Source organism: Boleophthalmus pectinirostris, unplaced genomic scaffold (genome assembly GCF_026225935.1).
Source record: "Boleophthalmus pectinirostris isolate CB_2022bp ecotype Guang Dong unplaced genomic scaffold, ASM2622593v1 HiC_scaffold_12, whole genome shotgun sequence".
Lineage (NCBI taxonomy): Eukaryota > Metazoa > Chordata > Actinopteri > Gobiiformes > Gobiidae > Boleophthalmus > Boleophthalmus pectinirostris.
Window position 1 is genome coordinate 17533878 of NW_026571018.1, and position 22816 is coordinate 17556693.

The 22816-nt window shown below is 36.4% G+C and overlaps 1 protein-coding gene across 1 annotated transcript in view; it reads right to left on the minus strand.

Moving 5' to 3' along the window:
- pcp4a (Purkinje cell protein 4a) overlaps positions 1-22816 on the minus strand; it is a 37887-nt gene that overhangs the window by 6294 nt on the left and 8777 nt on the right. The window contains exon 2 of the mRNA XM_055148822.1: positions 3691-3742. Coding sequence (XP_055004797.1) covers positions 3691-3742 — 52 coding nt within the window. The remainder of the gene's footprint in view (positions 1-3690; positions 3743-22816) is intronic.

The following is a 22816-nucleotide window of genomic DNA, read 5'->3' on the forward strand; positions in this document are numbered from 1 at the left end:
AAGTCAAAGTAAAAAAGTATCCACTGTAAAATGTACTTAAGTAAAGTACAAATACCTAAAATGTATACTTAAGTACAGTACTTCGTTACTCCAGCACTGCTCATATCTGTCTAATGTATGTTCACAGTGGCCCGTGCAGCACACACTTCAGCTAATGTGCGTGTGGTGAATGAATTGGTAAGCGCTACAAAGTGTGATGGCGTATTTCCATAAGAGGTTTGAAAAAGGTCACGATCAAATGGCGTCCTGTGAGATTTCAGCAGCCTAAGAGAATACAGACAGTGATGGATGAGGCTTGGGCTGAAATTGGAACTTATTACCTCCAATCTCATTGAGGTTTGGCACTCACGATGCAGGTACCATCAAAATTTCAGAGGGTACGACAAAATATGCAGACGTCGCAGCTATTTACATAATTCTTTTACGCACAACGAAGGTTTTTGAAAGAACAAAACTAAGAGCATCTTGTGTAAGAAATCTGTGCACGTTTTCTTCTTTTTACCAATTTCATAAAACGTTCTATTTTGATGATTAATGTTGTAATGTTTTTTGTTTTGGTTTGTTTTAATTATGTAAGATTAAATGCAAGTAAATGTTATTGTCAACAAATTGCGGATTTATGTTAAAAAAGGGGTTCTATTCATTTTGGAGAAACATTTATTCATTTGTGTGGTTTGTTTTGTTTGCAAATAAATAGCCTTTATGAATGCAAAAGAATCTGAAAAGGTGAAAGAAAAAATCGATTTATCCCAATTTACAAACAAGTTAAATGTCATTGATACAGTATGCGTAAAGTTTTTCTCTAAAGCAATAAAGCCTTAATAATAATACATTTATTTACATTGTACTTCACATTTCAAGGGCAAATAAAGAAGTGAAAGTTAAAAACAATCACATTATCACATTAATTAGGAAATACAGAATTAAAATGATAATAAAAAAGTACTAGTAGGCCTAAAGTTTCAGTGCAGCCAGTGTCCAAAATGACTGCACCCATTTTTTTTTTTTTTTGTAGTTGAGCAAAATTTGTTGTACAGAGCAGTAGAAATCTGATTGCTGTGTGCTTTCTGCATCTCATTATAAAGCCTTTTATCCACTGAGAATCAGGAAGTGCACTGCAAGCCTGCTAGTTTTTGTTAGCATTACTGTGATGGCAAAATTCCAATCTGGCCTCTGAAATTTCTGAAACGTCCTTATAAACTCATCCCAGTGAATAATTAGAATGTTTAGAATGCGTAAGGTAAGTTTTTTTTTCATGTACAAAGCAGTAGAAAAACAATTGTACTGTAGTTTAGTAGCCTGTGTGTGACTAGACCAGGTTCATTACATTCCCCATTCCTCTGTGTATTGTATCACAGAGCACGCAGCCATGGACCCTCCTCTATAAATGTATAGGCTGCAAAAAGCACTTTAAAGATTCATCTGTGTGGATGTAAACAGGAGCAGCAAGCTAAATGAATATTCATGTTTGGAGACTTGAAGCATCTGTTCTCTCTTCAGGCCAAACACGAGAGCCCAGTGTCTCTTACAGTCGCCTCAGCTGAGTTTGGGTCAGCTATAAAAACTATTTTCTTGGCTATCTACAATTTCAGTTTCATAAGCCTGACCTTGCTGTGTCCACAGACGCACGGTAAACATATTCAGATCGATGCTTTTAATCTTTATTGTGCAGCACTTTGGAAACAGTTTTGTTTATGAAATGTGCTATATAAATAATAATAGGGATGTATCAATAACTGAAATATCATGATACCTATGTAACGATATCCAAATCTCACCTTACGATATTATCATGATATGCATCTCATGGTACAATATTTATTGCAATATTTTGGAGTGGCTAATATAATTGTAAATAGGACACTTTTTTGCTTTAAAAATACCTTGACAAGTGTTTGTTGTGAATTATTACCGTCATAATCCCAAGAATTCAAGTAAAATATCTCTTTATGTTGTTTGCACTGAAATGAATCATGGGATATGTAGTTTGTTATTGAATTACAAGTTCCTTTGCTTAAATGCATGTTTTTTTAGCAGCAACAGCTTATAAACATAGGGAACTACATATCCCATGATTCATTTCAGTGCAAACAACATAAGGAAACTTTTTTTTTTTTTTCACATGAATTCTTGGGATTATGATGGAAATAATTCACACCAAAATCTTGTCAAGATATTTTAAAAGCAAAAAAGTGTCCCATCTACAATTATATTAGCCTCTCCAAAATATCGCAGTAAATATTGTACCGTGACATGCATATCCTGATAATATCGTACCAAGAGATTTGGATATTGTTACATCCCAAGCTTTTCTAACAATTGTAAGGCTGATTTATTCTTAATTACAAAAAACTTTGGATATTTTTTTTTTATGAGAACTCGGGTTAAACCCTCTCTTTTACACCTCATTTGGATAACTGCATGTGCTACAAGCCAGTTCGACCATTCCTAACTCAAAGGATTTGAATTACATTATTATGCACATAACGCTGTGGCCCAGTTTGCAAAATGGGGCTTGTTTAAATTTTTCCTAAAACACTGACGTTGGCAGAAACAGTGGGGTATTTCTTAGAGTTGACTAAATGGGGTTCAGATGTTGTATGTACCTGTGTTCCATTTGTAGTACATTAAACTCTCACAGTCTGGCTTTGGTGGAGGAAATATAACATTTTTGCATCTATACGAATCCGTGTATCATGTGTTCATTCGTTTTTCAATATAAAACCAAAAATAAGAAAATGAAAAAACACACTTTTTTCTTCATTATTTGTCTCCAAAACCAAAATAAAAAAACGGATAACAATTATTTTTTTCAGTTTTTATTTTGTGTTTAAATGAATAATGGGAATAGGATTACGGCCGTTTCCCATTTCTGTGACTTAAACTGCGATGCCAGATTGAACCAGGACTGATCCAGGACTGAACCAGGACTAAACCAGGACTAAAACAGGACTGAAACAGGACTAAACCAGGACTAAACAGGTCTCAGCAATATTGAGACTGCTCTCAGTCCTGGTCCTGGTCCCGGTCTGGTCCTGGTCTCAGTCCTGATCACCTGACAGTCTACACGGGCAGACCTCCGGGCCCGTCCCAACACTCCTGGTTCAGTCCTGTTTTTCCATTATTCATTTAAACACAAAATTGAAAACTGAAAAAACTAATCGTTGTCCATTTTTTCATTTTGGTTTTGGAGATAAATAATGAAGAAAATAGTTGTTTTCTTATTTTTCGTTTTATATTGAAAAATGAATGATACATGGATTTATATGCATCTAGCAAGTTTAGTTTTGTAATTGAAGAACTGTTGTTTTTAGCAATTACCTTGTCACTCTACCTACCTTATATAACAGTATTTCATTCTAAACAGTAATGAACATACACATATTCACACACCAAAGACACTAGAAACAATGTGTGTGAAGTGTCTTGCCCAAGGACACAATAATAGTGTGCAGTTGCTGGAGAAGGGATTCAACCACCAACCTTGGGAATTTTGACTCAAACATTGAGATACTTGGCTGTCTTTATGGTGCAGTAATGATTTCATTTAAGTCTCTAGGTGCTCTTCTTGGAAGAATCCTGCTCATTTGTCAAGCCTCGTATAAAATATTATATTCTGTGATTCTTGACTAAAATATCTTGCACACATTAGTGAATTAGAGCATTTCTCTCACTGTGAGTTACAAATACCTTGTCCAGTAGATGATTTGCTGTTTCCAGTCATTGCTCCAGAAGTCTGTCTCTGCAAAGAAAAAACAGAGAACAAAAAAATATTATCTGATTTTTTTTTTTTTTTTTTTTAATCAAATTTTTACTAAATCTTTCCATCTCTTTTTATACAAATGTATGAAGATTAAAGAAGACATATCATAGTACTTATCTATAACATAAGTGGATCATCATTTCACATTTTGCTCACTGTAAACTGCAACATTAATCTAAACCAGCACAGTAGGAATGGGACAAAAGGCTTTTTGTTTAGCCCCATAGTAGCAAGCAGTGGATTTGTTTTGTGATTTTTAATGTGTGACACTTTTGAAGCCTACATGTATTGCTTGAAGTCTTAATTTTTCAAATAATTGCAACTAAGATGAGATGTGAGATGTGGGTGGGGATAGGGGGTAGGTGAAAACAAGAATTTTCTGAGCACTCAAGCCTCAAATGTAGAACAGTACAGGATTACTCAAACATGCATGAATGAACCTAAAAAACCTCAAAGCTCATAAAAGTAGATTTTGCATATGTCTATAGAATCTGTGTAGCATTTGTTCATTTGTTTTTCAAAATAAACCAAAAGAAAGACAACAAAAAACTACAAAATGAAAAAAAGGATGAGGATAATTTTTTATCCTGGCGGGCTACGAGGGCGCACCTCCAGGCCCGTCCCAACACCCAGTCCTGGTTTAGTCCTGTTTTAGACCTGGTTTAGTCCTGTTTTAGTCCTGGTTCAGTTCTGGTTCAGTCCGTACGTGGCGCAAAAGTCCGGCATGGCAGTTTAAATCATGGAAATGGGAAACAGTCGTTATTCATTTTTTCCATTATTCATCAACACAAAATCAAAAACTGAGAAAAAAATAAAATAAAATCGTTATCCGTTTTTTCATTTTGGTTTTGGAGACAAATAATGAAGAAAATAGTTGTTTTTTTCATTTTCTTATTTTTGGTTTTATTTTGAAAAACAAATGAAAGGATGATACACAGATTCTACGTCTGTGTTATAATGTTGTTTCCTCATCAAAAAAAACGAGTTTTGTTTAGTTTTGTTCACACATGTATATTTAGTCTGAGTCTCATCTTCCACTGTGTTTTTAAACTCCATACATCTTCACTACAATCATTTGGATGATTTCAGCTCTTCATGACATCACAAGGTGGAACAGAGTATTCTGAGGTTTAAAGCGAGTTAGTAAACAGATTAATAAAAAAGGATTAATCAAACGTGTGTGAATGAAACTAAATACAACTCCAGATATGTTTTTGATGAGGTAACAGCATTCAAATATGGCTTCAAGTTCTTTAGAGTCACATTTGCTTAACGTAGGACCTTTAAGAACCAGAGTCAAACTTTTCAATACACGATTTTCTAATTTAAGCTGCATGTCAGTGTTTCTTCCCATATTCCCTTTGAGATGTTGTTGTGAGAAGTCATGCGCACAGTGAAGGCAGAGTCACTGGGGCTCTGTGATGTGAGGGGGGAGACTGTTGATCTATAATCCATGTAACTGCAGCAGGAGCATGTAGGACTGGCTTCTCTCATCGCAACCATAACACAACCACATGCACTAACCAGAACTAACTCATGAACCCAGCTCAAGATGACTGTTTCACGTAGGGGTGGGCCATATGGACAAAAATGAAGATTGGGATATGCTGTATATATATTTTTTATGTTAATAACTATATTCAGATGGTATTTCAACAATGCACCAGGAATGTGATAAAATGTGCTGAAAAATCTTTTTACTTTAGCAGGTCAAAATGAATACATAAATACATAATATAAAATGAATATTATAAGTAAGGATCCAGCTTTTTCAGTTCCGATATTGATTTCTACACTGGCTGTAAGTATCTGCTGATATCCGATATCAGCTGATACCAGAGCAGAGACTGAAAACACCATTTATTTCCTTTAAACTAAACTAAAATAAGGCAATACTGATTCAAATGTGTTATGTAGCTGTTATTTATCTCTCAGGTAACTACAGATCAAGTCTGTATAAACACAAGTTCAAACATTGTGATACTTTCTGAGCCAACTGTGACAAGTAAATAATCTTGTTACATCAGTTTATACGTCCAACTAGAATACTGGCTAAACTTGAATCCAAATATAGAAATACCAAAGATACTCCTTACAGGTCTCAGCACTCCCTCTGCTTGTATTGCTGTAATTATTTATTTATTTATTTATAGTTTATAATAGACTATACACTTCTGTCATGCTTCTCTGTCTATGTCATAAAATGTTCCTGATCATAAAAAACAGAGAAAGAGTGCATGAATATGAGCCATAGTGAATTGTTATTATGGCAATGGAGTTTCTCTCAAGTACGTCACTTTTTAAAATAGCTGTTCTAGTTCTTTAGTTCTTTAGTTTTTGGCAAAAACAATCCTCCAATCTAAGTGGATGAGGAAGATATACATATATATATAAAAAATGCTAATAAAATGTTAATGTTCTGGAGATGCATAATTAGACTTAGAGTATTGTCTGTGAAATGACAGCAAAAAGAGCTGATTAAGAATAAAATGAACAGAAATGTTTATTGTAATCTTCCAGACAACATCCATTTATGTTTTGTAAACAAATCAGTTCTGTCCCTCATTTGTCCCAGAGTGACCCAATGTACTAAAGCTTTCACAGGTAGTTGTTTGGTTTTTGAAATCCAGACATCTTTAACGTCAATATGCGCCCACTCGCCTCGCAATGAAGACAAATTGTATTTCCTGCAGTCTTTCTTTTAGAATCCATCACTACAGCATTTAAACAAAATGCCAAAAAAGGTGCATATAACTTTTTTGATGAAGGGTCCGCTATTATTGCTTTGCCGGGAACGTTACTACAAATTTACTACAAGTCAGGATTGTGGATTGGCAACCCTGCTCACAAAATGCATGTTGTTCAGGTATTTTTTTGCAATTAAAACCAAAGAAACAATATAATTCAGGATGCAAGATAGATAAGTGATGCACCCCACCAACATTTTCTGAATATGAGGCATATTAAATACTGTACACTAAACAAAACATGCCTTAATCTCATATGAAATCATCTGCCTTCTAATATTGATTTTACTTTTTCACATTATTGCCCACATGCATTCAAACTGTACAACAGAGACAGTATCATTACGACTTAAGTGAGCTGCGCGTCTGGGCCTTATATACAGTAGGTCATATGCTCTGATTCACTGTGTGTCTGTGAACTACTTTCTACTAATCCTCCCTAATCTTTAGATTTAAGATTACACACCATCAATCACAGCCAAAGTCACTAATCGACCACTGGAGTCAAAACACTACAATTACTTTACAATAGATTACAGGACAGTAAACCTTAAGCCAATACCGCTCTGCTCGTAGATTCTTGTACAGTGAGAGGACTGCTCAAACTGGAAAAAATATATATACACACTATCAGTCAAACGTTTGGACTCTCAAAAAATGTCTATATGTTTAGTACTTTGTACATTTGATATACATACAGGCGACATCAGGTATATGAATTAAGAGCAATGGAATATGCAGCAAAGAAAAAAAGTTCTGTAACAATCATTTTCTTTTGTATTTTATAACCAAATCCTCAAATGACCCACCTTTTGCTTTGTCAAAAAAAAATAAAATAAATAAATATAAATATAATAATATATATATAATATATATATATATATATATATATATATATATATATATATATATATATATATATATATATATATATATATATATATATATATATATATATATATATATATATATATATAGATGCAGTTATGGATTTCGCAAACCTCCGAAGGCCACTTCTCGAGCCGTTTTCCAGTTAGAATATCTAACAACCACACAATTACGATGTCCGAATCCCATAATTAAAATCTGACAATATCAGAACCAGAAACAAAAGCGATATGGTTCAAAAGACTTGAAAAGGCTCTGACACTAGATGCATCCCACTGTGAAATCAAACATGGCGATTTATTGCTCACTTTTTCAGGGATCCTTCCCAGTATGCATTGCATGATGACCGGAAGTCCGAAATTCAGGATGCATGTCTTAACATTTAAAAGAAGAAATAAGAGAGATATGAACGGATGAACTAATAAGAGAATTGTTTGTATTTCAGACCACATTTGTACAAGTCTAAACTACAGGTACAACATTATTCTATTAACCTGTCTACATAAATAATTGCAGCCTTTCTGGTTGCAGCCTTTCTGGTTTGATAATTGCACCGGCTGAAATTGCGTTTTGGGGTCGATAACAATATATTGTGCAGCCCAATGCAGTAACATGCAGTCCCAAAAGAAAATATGAGGGCGACCTGATTTAAAACAAAACAATTACTTTCTTTTCCCCATTGTCATCATTAGCAGCCCCTCTTTTTGCCTGGATACAAGGGCTTACATAACAGCCCCAGCGTGCCCTATGAAGAGAGCTCAAACGCATTAACTACACCACATCTCTACAGCTCCACCGCACTAGACCTGACTACAGCCTCCTCTTTGCTGAGCCCAGTGGAGACAGCAGGAGATCAGAACCAGCATCAAAATTCATGAGCGGAGCCGAGGAGATGAGTGAATGTGAAGTCCTTTTAGAGTTTTTCTGTCTGGCCCACGTCGACGGGAGCAGGTGGGGCGTTTTATCTCCCGCTGATTTTTAACAAAGCAACATGGGAATTTCAGTTTCAAGTTCAGGTTTGTCTTTGCTGCAGGTTCAAATCATGTGCGATGTGAAATATGAGGTAATTTCATATGTCAAATCATTTATTTAAAGGTGCACTATGTAACTTTTCTCATAGAGTTGCTTGTTTCCATTGTTCAGGTTATTGCTTTGTTTGCAGTGTTCCAAAGCATGGCATTAAATTTATTTATCAATCTCCGCAGAGACAAGAAGAAGATGGCTCCAGGTTCATTTACAGGTGAGATCTGTGGAGAGGCAACTCTACTCCCATTAAGAATACATGTTTTTACAGGTGTTTTTGAGCAATAAAAACATCTAGAAATAAATAAATTCAGTATCTTACACAAGTCTAATACCATATTGTGCAACATTACAGGTAAAGCAATAACATCTCCATGGTGACGGACCCCCAACCTGAAAAGTAACACAGTGCACCTTTAAATCAGTATTTATTTAAATCAAAATGTTCTAGGTCATTGAGTAAATTCAATATAATGAACTGATTAAAGTTGTACCACGTAACTTTTCTGGTTTCCTGCTTGTCTCCATGGAGATGTTTGTCAGAATGTTCCACAGCATGGCATTAAACTTGTCTTGGATTCAATGATGAGTGTCTTTATTGCTCATCTTCAAAAAGAGGCTTACTGTGAGTGGGGTCACCTCTCCATAGCTCTGACGTGTGACTTGACCTGCTGGTGTGAAGTTGCTTCTCTTATCTTAAATGAAATAGATACATTTAATGCCGTACTGTGGAATCTTCCCAGCTGTGTAATAACACCTGGCAGATCCTCCACCAGAAATGTTAGAGCCCTTGAGTATTTTATAGTAATTTATATTTTATGTTATGTAATTTTTGTTATGAATTCTTACTCAAATGAATAGTTGGCATGTTCTTCAGAGTTGCTTTGTTATTGGTGGTGTACCAAAACATTAGGTACTAGTCCAATTTCCACCTCCTGTTGTTTAATTTTCACTTTTTATTCCCAGAAGTCTGTCTTGCAAGTTTGTACCACCAAATGAAAAAGCACAGCAAATTCACAGAGAAGACTTCAGTAAAAATCATAGTTTAGTCGACCTCATTGACATCCATCCATTTTCTTCTTCTTTATCTGGAGCCAGAGGCAGCAGTCTGAGCAGTGAGGCCCAGACTTCCCTCTCCACAGACATTTCTACCTCGGGATTATTTATTTTGCATTCACTTGCTCAGCATGGTTGCCAGCAATACCATTTCTAATCCAATTCTTCAACTACTGTATCTTCAAAGAGCAATAACCTTATGTTTGTGATATGAACGATGAACTATGTTTAAGAAGAGATCAACTGTGACAAATTAAATGTTGTTCTACCAGGACTGAGACTGAAACCAGACCAGGACTGAACCAGTACTGAGTGTCAGGACGGGCCCGGAGGTGCGCCCGCATACACTGTCGGGTGATCAGGACTGAGACCAGGACCAGAATGGGACCAAACCGGGACTGAGACCAGGACTGAAACTGTGACCAGACTGAGACTGAGACCTGTTTTAGTCCTGGTTCAGTCTGTATGCTGCGCAAAATTCTGGCATCACAGTTTAAGTCATGGAAACGGGAAACAGCCGTTATGTGTTTTTTTTCCCATTATTCATTTAAACACAATATGAAAAACTGAAAAAATTCATCGTTATCCATTTTTTCATTTTGGTCTTGGAGAGAAATAATGAAGAAAATAGTTGTTTTTTTGTTTTCTTATTTTTGGTTTTATATTTTGAAAAATGAATGAATGAATGAAACATGGATTGTCTATTTTTTCCTGTGAAGATCAAGTTTGAACTGTTAATATTGTGATAACACCATTATCTTTATTCTGTTTGATCATAATGATACTGTACATTAAGAAAACAGAGAGCCCAGGAGAGAAACTCAGGCTGATGGTGTTTTAATGACTCATAATTGCACTAATGAAGCTACTAAACTTTTGTCTTCATATTTTAACCTAAGTGTGGCCCTGCTGAATTCTCAAAATAAACAAAAAGTCTGCATCCTTCGCAAAACAGCAGTTACCAAAATCATCACAGAAAAGTCAAACTGTGCAAAACTAAATCATTTATAAATGTCTCCTCTCTCTCACACCAAACCAGAGTTGGGAAGTAACAAATTACAAAATACAAAGTACAAAAAATACATTGTGATACTTGATTACAAAAGTTTGGAACGATATATAACGGTATATATTGTATGGTATATAAGAACAATAATGTGGATAGTGTATGCTTTTTCCTTCTCTAATCAGTGATATAATATACATAGCCAAAAGTGCAACCAAAACAAGTTTTAATCTCACATTTTTACACTATAATATAATTCAACACATTGTGAAAGTAAGGATTCAAAAATACATTACAAAATGCATTTTGTGTAAAGCAAATACATTTATAAAGTACTCAACACTCGATTTCAGTACTGAAGAATAGAATCAATATTAGATACAATGTTGATAACTAAATTATCATTTTAAAAGCTCTTCTCTTTTTGACAATATTGTAATTTTCAACACAAAATAATAGTATTGGTTTATTATACCATGTGGTCTTACAGATGAAACTGTTCAGGAAAGGTCAGATTTTGTGCAGTTATATGAAGTTTTTTTTTTTTCTTCAGTATTATTACTTGCTTAAATGAATCTAATTGTATTCACTACTTATTTTAGTATTGATTCCTCTCCGATTTTTGATACTTTTGTTGACCCTATCCCCAGTGGTAACTTATTTAGTTACAATACTAACTGATAATTACTGAATACCTGCATTAAAATGTATTTTGTAATGTATTCCGATACATGATCCAATCAGAGCGCTGTATTCTGAATACTAGAATACTTTTGCATTAAGTTGTATTTAAACTATAATACAAAGCTGCAATACTGGATTAAAAACAACTTCATATTTGTCTCACATTTTGTTTATTTATCACTGATGAGAGAAGGCGCTTACACCATAAAAGCAGTGTTTATATTTTTCTAATTCTGTGCAGTTTGAAGCTTATATTGTGTGATCAAGTACCAGCTGATTTTAGAAAAGTAACTCTTTTCTGAATATCACCGGATGAAAAAGTAACTGTACTCGAATGCAGTGACTCCAAATTAGTATTCAGGATGTGTATTCTCTGTACATGTATTCAGTTACTTTCCAATACTGCCTTTCCCTTTGTTATTTCAATATCAGTCTATTTGTCGAGGACCAAAATGAGTTAACTGGACGCAAGATACATCCAAAAACAAGAGTAAACTCACTGCTGTACAACTTGGCAGCTCTAAAACTACAAGACAGGTCCAAATCTTCACTAACACTTCTCTCATCTCTCTCATTCACTTGTGCGTGTGAATTGGCGAGATGCTGAATACAACTGTGGAGGGATTTGGTAAAATAAATAAATCACCTCGAACAGTGTGGGTTAGACTATATTCGGAGCTCCCCAGAGAGACCGCCTGCTGCACTCAGGATCTATTAAGAATTTAAGGTGGAGACAGAAAAAGTAGCCTTATCCCAGCGTGTCCTCCAGCTGTGAAACACGTCAGACCTGAGTGATGGACTGACAGAACAAGACGGAGCCTCCTTAAATCTCCACACATTCGGAAGCATCCAGTTTTCACTCTTTTAAGATGGAACTGCGTGGACAAAAAAGGACTGCTTTGATGATGTAACCTGCTGCTGGATATTTTTAGCACAAGCAAGTTTAGAAGACGAAGTGATCAAATAAATATGAAATGAGTGTTGTCAGCTGCATTGATTGTCAAAGTTTTATTTGGGGAGTAAGAGTTTTAAAAATGAAAGATGTAAAATTCTGCCTTTTTCTCCCCAGTATGATATCAAACAATAAATGAGTATTTCAATGTGACAATACAAAGCCTTTAACTTTGTCATAATGCTGTGTTCTTATCATAGACTGTATAAAAAAAAGTGGACTAAGGGACTGTGACGGCACCCACACTGGAAAAAAAACAAAACAATATCGGGTTAAATTAAAATGAATTCAATTAAGAACATTTTACTTTATTTGAGTTGATTCAACTTGACAAGTATAATGATCTACCAATGGAATAAGTGTGTTTTTCTTAATTCAAGCAACATTAAATTTTGTTTCTTATTTTAAGGGCAAAAAGTTGTTTAGTGTAGCATGTATTTTCATATTTTAAGTACAAAAAGTCTTGTTCCACTGGCAGATAATTTTACTTGTCAAGTGAAATTTACTGAAATCATGATAAAACTTTCTTGATTCAAGTCGTCTTAACTTGGCTAGATTCTAGTTTTTTGAAGTGAGCAGCGTTTGGCTCCAGTCAAATGAAGCTCATGAGGCTAGCAGGTATAGAAGCGAATTTGGAGTTCCATATTAGGACTAGGAATTTATTTACAGATAAAACAGAATAAACAAAACACCAGGATCATGTAAAGCGAGTTAATATGAACATTTTAAGACCAAAATGGTGAGCAGTTATAGAGACAGTGGTTTAAATTTTTCAATGTAAAGTCAATTGGAGTCAGCGTCCCTATACTTTAAAGGCACACTGTGGAACTGTTCAGGTTGGGGTCCAGATGTGATTGCTTTGTCTGTAATGTTAATATGGCATTAAAATATCGTGGTATTAAACTTGTACAAGATGCATTTGTTCAATTATGGGTGTTTTTATTGTTGAAAAGTACCTTCAAATACATTTAAAAACATGCATTCTGACTGTGAGTGGGGTCACCTCTTCACAGATCTCACCTGTAAATCACCAGGGGCATCTCTTGCTTATTTCTATAGAGACTGAAAAGTTAAATGCCATACTTTGGAACATTGGAGGCACTAGGTGGCGCCAGTCTGGTTAATGGTCAACAACTAAGAAATGTGAATGCAGTAAAAGTGAAAAGGTATAACTCAGGGATCTCCATCCTTTTTCCTCTGGTGAGGTACCTTTACAAAATGAAAATGCAGCAGAGCTACTAATGTTAGCAGTCGCAAGAAAGAGTGTATATAAGAGCTGGAACAAGCTTTAGATGAGGTACACTTAGATGTCTATCAAACATAAACCTTTATCCAAATATCAGTGCACAAAGTTAGGTGTCAAAATTATACATTTACAGTGGTAACAGGCATTTAATTCATCAAATTAAGTTATTCAGCACAATAAGTATAATTCAGAAATGCCTTGGTGAGCTACTTGGAGAGGAGTGGAGAGCTACTGGTAGCTCCTGAGCTGCAGGTTGGAGACCCCTGGTATAACTCATTCAGAATCAATGAAAACATCTTTCTGGCAGCTAATATTTACTAGTATATCAAATGTAATAGAGGAGAACATAGTCATACCCGCTTCCTATTTGAAACTCGGCGGCTCGCTGGTTGCAATCTGTGATCACAACCTGCCTTCTACTCATGTATCAGTAAACCTTAAAACCTTAAACCTTGAAGTAAACGAATGAAATGATAATTAAATTGAAAATAAACTCATCCATAACACATGTGGTGGTCACAAACACACTGTCAGCTGTCAGCACCAGCAGCACATGGGGCCAGTCTCAGCAGAGCTCCAATTAGTGCAGTCCACAGTGTAAATTAGCGTTACAACAGCATCTCAGAATACACAGGGCTTAGTGGTATTTCACTCTTTCCCAGTTCTCAGCTCATTAACAGGCTCCACAAAGCTCCCTGTACTCCACATCAACCACATTATACACACCAGAGCAGAGCTGAGTTTGTGACAGCAAAGTGAAGTTTTCATCTACCACAGAAATGTAAAAATGCTGAAGATACTCAAACTTTGATAATGGCTGACTCTGCTGTATTATTTATACGGTGCTAACTTGCTAATGGCTAATTAGATGAAGTTATGTTTTAATTTGTGGTATAAATCAGAAACAGAACATGGGAGACTTGACGGATATGCAAAGTAATGTGTGATAGTTCGTTGCTGTGACATTCTCATTTTTTAAATTTATTTTTTAAATTAGTTTTTATCGTGTGATTTTTAAAGCTTCTGAAACTTGCTCATCTCCGTAAAGATCTTACTGCCTAATCCTAGAATCCTAGAATGAGGTTTCATATCTGATATTTACTGGTGGAGGATCCATCAAATGCTTTTCTCCATGGAGATATTATTGCTTTGTCTGAAATGTTTCACAGTATGGTGTTAAAGGGACAGTAGGGAATTTTGGACATAGGACCTAATTTCCTAGTGAGCCAGAGTGTTGGAAATGTGTGGAGGGATCTATTATTACACCAGACTGTCGATGTAAATGTCTGTGTCGATAGAATAATGTTTGAAATGAAACTAACCTTGCATCCCATGAATCGTTGCATGTTGAGGGACTATTTTCCCAGAAGCAGTGGAATTTGACTTGGCCAGTAAGATAGGTGCTTGGTGATATCAGTCCACCACTGCCCAGCTTTCTATCAGGAAGTACAACTCGCTGCTGCTGCTCAAACATAAATCCTTCAAATGCAAGGTTGGTTTTACTTCTAAAATTATTCTATCGACAAAGACATTTACATCGACAGTCTGCCGTAATAATAGATTTGCTTCAAGTGTTTTGTGGAGTGGGTAAGACTGTTTTTAGTGACAAGCTAACTATGGCCATTGACATGCACTAGCCTAGCACCACGACCTCTGCAACTACAAGGACTGGATGGAATATTTTTAAAAGTGTCTCCACACGTCTCCAACACTCTGGCTCACTAGGAAATTAGATTCTATGTTCAAAACTCCAGATTGTCCCTTTAAACCTTTCTATCTTCATGGAGATCAAACCAGACCAAGTTAGTCTCTGTATTTTTGAGCTGTAAAACCACCTGTAATTGAATAAATGTAAGATAAAGCTGTTTAATGTCATACTGTGGAACATTCAAGGCAGAGCAGTGATATACCTATAGAGAACGAGCAGGTGACAGACTCTCTTGGCACCTTTAAGCAATAAAAAGATTTCAGGCTAAACAATAACATCACCATGGAGACAAGCAGTCCCCTCGGAAAGGTTACACATTGCAACTTTGCCTTGCCATAAAGTCCACCTACATTTTTGACCTTTATAGTAAGACGGCTGTAGTGAAAGCTCCAATTGAATAGTACATAGAGTAGAACTGTGGCATTATAAAGAATAGAGTGAACCTCCCACTGAAGTTATTCAAGTAAAACTAATAAGGTAGCAGCAGGCCTCCCATGGGCCACTATGCATCAAAGTGTAAAGAATAATATTACTTCAGAAACACACTCAAGCTTGCAGCACTCTGTCTATAGGGTTTTATCAGATCAAAAAGGGTTATTTCCACTAATGCTGTTCTTAGATACTGATGAATTGGCCACAAGTAAAAAATGCATTTCTCATACTTTAAAGGCGCACTGCGTAACTGTTCAGGTTGGGTTGGGGGTCCATTACCACAGCGATGCAATTGCTTTGCCTGTAATGTTCCACAGTATGGCATTAAAACATGGTATAGGGCAGTGATTCTCAACCACTGTGCCGCGGCACACTAGTGTGCCGTGAGAGATCGTCAGGTGTGCCGTGAGAAATTATCCAACATCACTTTTTTTTTTAAATAAAAATTTATTAATTATTACCTGCAAATATTATGTCATTGTGGAGTGTCCGTGCTGTAGTACAGTGTAGTATATAATGACTGGCAGAGTGATCTAATATTCGTCCGGGTGGCGACAGGCAGCTAATTGCCTCGTTCCTTTAAACCAGTGGTGCTCAATATGTCGATCCCGATCTGCCAGTCGATCGCCAAGGTCGTGTGGGTAGATCGCCGTGTCTCGTCTCGGACTCGCGTTTGGACTCGGTCTTGTCTGTCACTCAAGGTCTGACACTCAACAAGTGTGATCATATTTCATTACGGCCGCTGCTGTTGGTAATAAACTTGTACAGGTGTGCGAGAGCGTGTGGGGCGTCTCAGTGCAGCCCGCGGAGACTCTACGGCACATCACAAACACACACGCTCCCTACGCACGGCTCGTCTGCAACAGCGTGTGCCCTCGTGTACCAGCGTGCATCATAGGGCAGATTAAACTTCCTAAACATCCTACCTGTCCATCTGCCTCACGTCAGCACGCCGCCCCTCGCCTTTTCACGCTCTCACTTTGCTGCGTACAGCGAACACAAGCCCCTCCCACAGTGCGGCTGATTAGAAGAGCAAGACGAAACGTGGAGCAAAAACGAATCTAAATTTGTGTTACAGTGTTGGCACAAAGCAGGTCTACAGCATAGAGCAGATCTACAGAACAGACCTACTGCCACATTTGGCTGAAGTTTGCCTAATTAAAGTGCACAAATGCATCTGTGTTTGTCACGATGTGCGTTTGGTTTGGTAAACGTGCAGAGGCTGGTAAATATCACTGCAAAACCAGAAAAGAATGAAACTCCAGTTTGGAACTTTAAAAAACAGGTTTAAAAATCTTCCTTCACTTTTTTCACAGTTTTGTGTAAAGTGCCAGAGGAAGTTCTCTTAAAGAAGAGGTTCTCAAACTGTGGGTGAGGGTCCAAAAAAGGGGCACAGAGTGTTTCAGTGCAGTTTGTTTGACTTTGTATTAGGTAGGTCTTTATGACTTGGTCATTTTGTAAGTAGCTCACATGCTGAAAAAGTGTGAGCACCCCTGCTTTAAAAGAATTAGTAACGCATGTGCATGGTGACAGTCATGGAAAAGTTTTTAAAATGGATGAATGCAAACTCCGAAATGGGCCCTGGACAAGATTCTGACCCAGAAGAAGAGCTTTTCAAGCTTAACTGCTATAAAAACTAAAAACAGAGAGAGACTGAGAGCTGTTGATGAAGAGCTTCGTGTGTGTCTTTCTTCTATTCCTGCCAGGATATCAGCTTTGTGTTCATCTAAACAGGCGCAGGTCTCACACTGAGTAAGTAGAAATTAATGTAAAAATTATATTGTAATTAAATATACTATATAGTGTCATTTTTGTAACATTTTGGTTAGTGGTGTGCCGCAAGATTTTTTCCAATGTAAAAAACATGCAGTGGCTCAAAAAAGGTTGAAAAACACTGGTATAGGGTATTAAACTTGTATAAGATGCATTTGTTCAATTATGGGTGTTTTTATTGCTCAAAAATACCCTTAAAAACATGCATTCTGACTTTGAGTGGAGTCACCTCTTCACAGATCTCACCTGTAAATTGGCCTGGTGGCAGCTCCTACTTGTTTCTGTGGAGATTGAAAAGTTTAATGCTATACTTTGGAATATTGGAGGTAAAGCAATAACAACTCCATGGAGACAAGTGCTGTAACTTATCCTATGCCAGAAAAGTTACACAGTGCATCTTTAAACTTTAACTATTTAATATTATGGTCACCAACTAAGAAAAACGCAGAGTGAATGCAGTAAAAGTGAAGAGGTAGAACTTATCAAGAATCAATGAAAACATCTTTCTGGCATTTTTCTGGCAACTAAAATTTACCAATATATAAAATGTGCTTTGATAGGTGCAGTTAATGTATTTCTTTCACTTGCAATGAAAAACCACTCACTTATTTGGTACTATTTTATAATAATTACACCTAATTAGGCTTAATAAAGAATGAACAAAGACTTGATTGATTCAGGCTTCATAACTAAGTCTCATAATTAATAACCTAACCTTACCCATAGCCTTAATTTAAGGTTCTATATTACGCAAACTTCACTTTTGTGAGCTTTACGCCATGTTATAATGCTGTTACTTCATCAAAAACATACCTGGAGTAGTGTTTTATTTAATTCACACATGGCTGAGTCACCCTTTATTATTAGTCTTTCAACATCTCCAAAGCTCAAAATGCTCTGTTCCACCTTGTGATGTCATGTAGTGAGTTACTTTTACCTTTCTTCCGTAAAGATTGGCAACTCCAGAACTGAAATTATCCAAACGATTCTAGTTGAAGGTCATGCAGTTTTATAACAGAGTGGAGCAACAATGTGGAACAGGCTGTTTTCAGTCTGAGAGAAAAACTCAATCTAAATATGCAGGGTTTGTGTGTGAAACGTGTTAATGAAACAAAACACAACTCCAGGTATGTTTTTGATGAGGAAACATAGATCATTATAACATACGAGATCAGAAAATAGTGTAATATGGGCACTTTAAACTTGTATATTACTGAATGAGTGCCTCTGCATTTGGCCCATCCTTCAACGCCACTGGAGCAACCTGTCAAGAGCAGTAATGTTGGCCATCATAATCAGCATGGACCACCAATTCAAAATCTGTATAAATCTCGCGAATAATGGTTGGACACACAAGCAAAATACAGGTGTAAACATTAGTGTAAACGACATATGCAAGTGGCCCTAACATGACAGCTTTACATGAAATATGGACCGACTCTAATTGAATCCATCACTACATATCCATCATCTTTTCAGCAGCTTTTTCAAATGAAACAACACAAAACAACAAACAGGAAAACCCAGTGAGGTATGAGAAGCCATCATGAAAAGTTTGACATTGTGGTTGTCGTGGGCAACTGTAAACCGCAATGTAATTTTTAGAAAGCTGCACTGGACCTAAACAAATCCACTGATGCGATGGTGCGGTTAGAACAGTGACTGACAGTTACATTAGCCTCGATTAACCTCGTGCTATAGTGTAACATGTGTCATAGCAACATGACTTATAGTAAAACATCCAACTGCCCATATTATTATGCTATTTTCTGATATAAGATATAATGTTAGAAAAAACATAATAATAAAAAAAATTATCAAAAACATACCTGGAGTTGTATTTTTGTAATAGTTTTACAGTTAGTTTGTTTTTCCTCAAATGTTATAGCTCCTGTACATGTCTAAAATGTGCTTTTTTTTTTTTTTTAACTTATTCATCTTGATTTTACTCATGGGTTTTTATTGACCTAAAAACTGGCATTCTTACTGTGAGTGGGCTTGTCTCTCCACAGATCTGACATATAACCTGCCCTGTGGTAACATCTGCGGTCTCCATAGAAATAAATAAGTGTAATGTCTAGGAGTGTGCAAAAATATTGAAATATCAATATATCGTATCGTTTAATGTGATGATACAGTATCGATATTGTGGGCTGCTGTATCAAAATATCGTCAAGAGTATTTTTTGGTACATTTTACTAAACTATTTTTGTTACAGTGCTACAGTTTTTGTTCAGAGGAAGAAAATTTATTTATGCAACACATTTGACATATTCACTGTTTTGATGATTAAAATGTTTGTGTTTCATATTCACTTTGCACAAAAAGTGGCTTAACAAAGACGGCAATGATTTTGAAAAAAAAAATGTATTGCACTGTAACAAATCGATTTGAAATATATTGTATTGAATTGAAAGCTCACTGTATCGAAATATGTATCGTATCGTGGTCTATATATCGAGGTCTGTACCGTATCGGCAACTTCTTAATGATACCCAGCTCTAGTAATGTCATACTGTGGAACATTCCAGGCAACATCTCCATAGAGAGAAGCAGGTGACGGACCCTGCACCAGAAAAAATTACACAACGCATCTTTAAAACCTAACTTGCAACTTGAATAAATGTATTTTCAATATTGCTTTCATCAACAAAAACAACACAGACTTTTAATCATTGCCATTTAACACAAAAATAGTCACATATCATCTTCCAAAGCCTGAATGGAGCACTACAGGTCTGACTATAGACCTTGATTTATTGCACAGCCCGATTTGCAATAATGGTAAACGCCACTCTGCTTATCCTTATCTATCCTAACATTGATCAAATGACCATAATAAATAGAAATATGAGTGAATATTTTTCTGTCATTAGTCTGTAAATACGAGACCTGCAAGTCCTTTAAGGTCCAGATATGTAAAGCTGAGATTACGCTTCCCAAGAGAAACAAATGATCCCTGTTCCTGAGGGAAGACTTCCTATTGGCAAAGCTCATAATACCACATAATACTGATCATGCATGGGCAGTTCAAGTAGATGTCTGGATAATCACTATATCAACATCTTCTATAAATGACAGATGGAACAATATTGGAGCAAATACTTATTGTGGGTTCTTTTTCTTACCAGGTTTATTCTGCTACTACTAGTGTATGATTACATTTAAACTGTACAATCAATCATAAATAATCTCTATGACTGATTGTACAAAGTAAATACTAAAAGTTTAAAAAAAAGAAAAGAAAATGTTTATTTCTGCTATTTATTCCTATCATTTATCCTCTATATTTTCTTCAGCTCTTGATGTAATAAGACTATTTACTGGCCTTAGTTGGCCCAGGAAGTCTCATAATGTTTGAACTTTTATTTATACAAAGCTGTTCTATAGTTACTTAAGGGATAACTTACAGCTACATAACACATTTTCTTGTCTTATTTTATTCTTGTTTAAAAGATGCACTGTGTTGATTTCATGGTAGGGGGTAGTAGCTTGAGATGTTATTGTTTTGCGTGAAAGGTTTCACAGTATGGCACTAAACTCATTTATGTTGCATTTATTCAATTACAGAAGTTTTACTGCTCAAAAAATTATGGAAAACATAAGGGAAGTAGCCATATCCAAATCTGTCAGTACGATATTATCACAATATGCATCTCACGGTACGATATTTATTGCGATATTTTGGAGAGGTTAATATAATTATAGATGTTACACTTTTTTGCTTTTAAAATACCGTAACAAGATTTTGGTGTGAATTATTTCAGTCATAATCGCAAGAAGTCAAGTAAAAAACATATTTTTTCATGTTGTTTGCGCTGAAATTAATCATGGGATATGTAGTTCCCAGTTTATAAGACTTGTAATTTGATATATTGTGACAGCCCAAGATATTACTGTGAGACGTTTGACAATACGATATCATGATATTATAGGTATTGTTACATCCCTAGAAAACTTGGATTCATGCAGTGAGTGAGCCCACCTCTCCACAGATCTGACCTGTATCTTGACCTGGGGACTTGTCTCTATGGAATTCGGCAGATACTTAAAGCTATAGTCAAAACGCTCTGAGGCAATGCCAGTACCCAAAATGAGCAATAAACAAAGGAAAACAACAGGTTAGAGAGAAAGTAAAAGAAAACCTGAAAAACACAAATGAAACGATAAAAAAGAGCACAGGCGTGGTAACATCACCATACATCAGGGGCATAACAGAAAAAGTGCAGAGGGCAATGAGAAAACAGAATATGAACACACCAGTGAAACCGTACAGAAGACTCAGGCAATTACTTGTCCACCCAAAAGATAAAATAGAACCGGAGCATAAATGTAATGTCATGTACAAAATACCCTGCATGTCCTGCAATAAAACATACATAGAGGAAACAGGGAGAGTGTTCAGTACATGAAAAAAGGAACATAGAACAGAATACGAGAAGGAAACAGCAAAGGTCTGCACATGAGCAACAAAACACAAAGCAGAACAAGAACAACTCAAATTGGCCACCTCTGACCACAGTAAAAGAAAGAACCACATTCTGGACTGGGACGGAGCAAACATCATTGAGATAGAGGACAACAAACATCGCTGCTGGATTAAAGAGGCAATCGAAAAATGGAAACGTGCCTACAGGACTATAAACCGGGACGAGGGGGGCTTCTTTACTCTCACACACCCGGGATGCTGTCCTGCAGATGGCGCTGTCGTCCTGCCTCCTCTGGTAGGAAGACAGCACCAAAACCTGTGTAAATCAGCTGACCAGACACCTCACATCAGCATCGCTATCAAGAGCTCTCGTGAGCAGTCGAAACTGTCAGGTATGAAAACAAACTCTTGGTATGAAAAAAGAATCTAATAACATCAATTATCGGAAGACCAAATGAACCTCACTGGAAAGTTACAGTATCTAAATCGGTATCGTAATTTAAAAAGATGGTCGTGGCATCTCTAATACTGACCACTGCTCTCCGCCTGTGTGATGTTTACATTGTCATGATTAACTCACACCACAAACCTGGATTAACATTAAACCCGGGTTAGAGGGATCCAAGGTGCCAAAGCCTCTGACAGTTTAGATGGATTACAGATTCTCTCAGTGTAATCTCTGCTCATTGTTCCTCTCTTGGATTAGGGTCAGTTCCTCCAGACCAGTAGATGAAGAAGATCCTTAAGGTCATGGAAGGAAAACTTAATCAATGCGTGGATTTGGATCTACATCAGTCCTCCGTTCTGTTCTGTTCTGTCAGCAAAAAACAGTTCTGAAGGAAATCTATGCCACACCACTTCTCCCCCAACGCATTTCAAGCCCATCAGCAACTTTTAACACTCTTATCTCATTAATGAAATAAAACGAAAGCTTGGGCCCACTTTGGATGATGAAACAAAACAGCTTTGCCAAGTAGCCACTGTGGCTGCTTTCAAAATAATTAAACTATACGAGTTAGGTGTGCACAGCGGGGTCCCACTTAGTCCACACATTGATTGAAAGTTGCAAAAAACAGGATATCAGTTTTAATACCAATCTTTTCGTAATT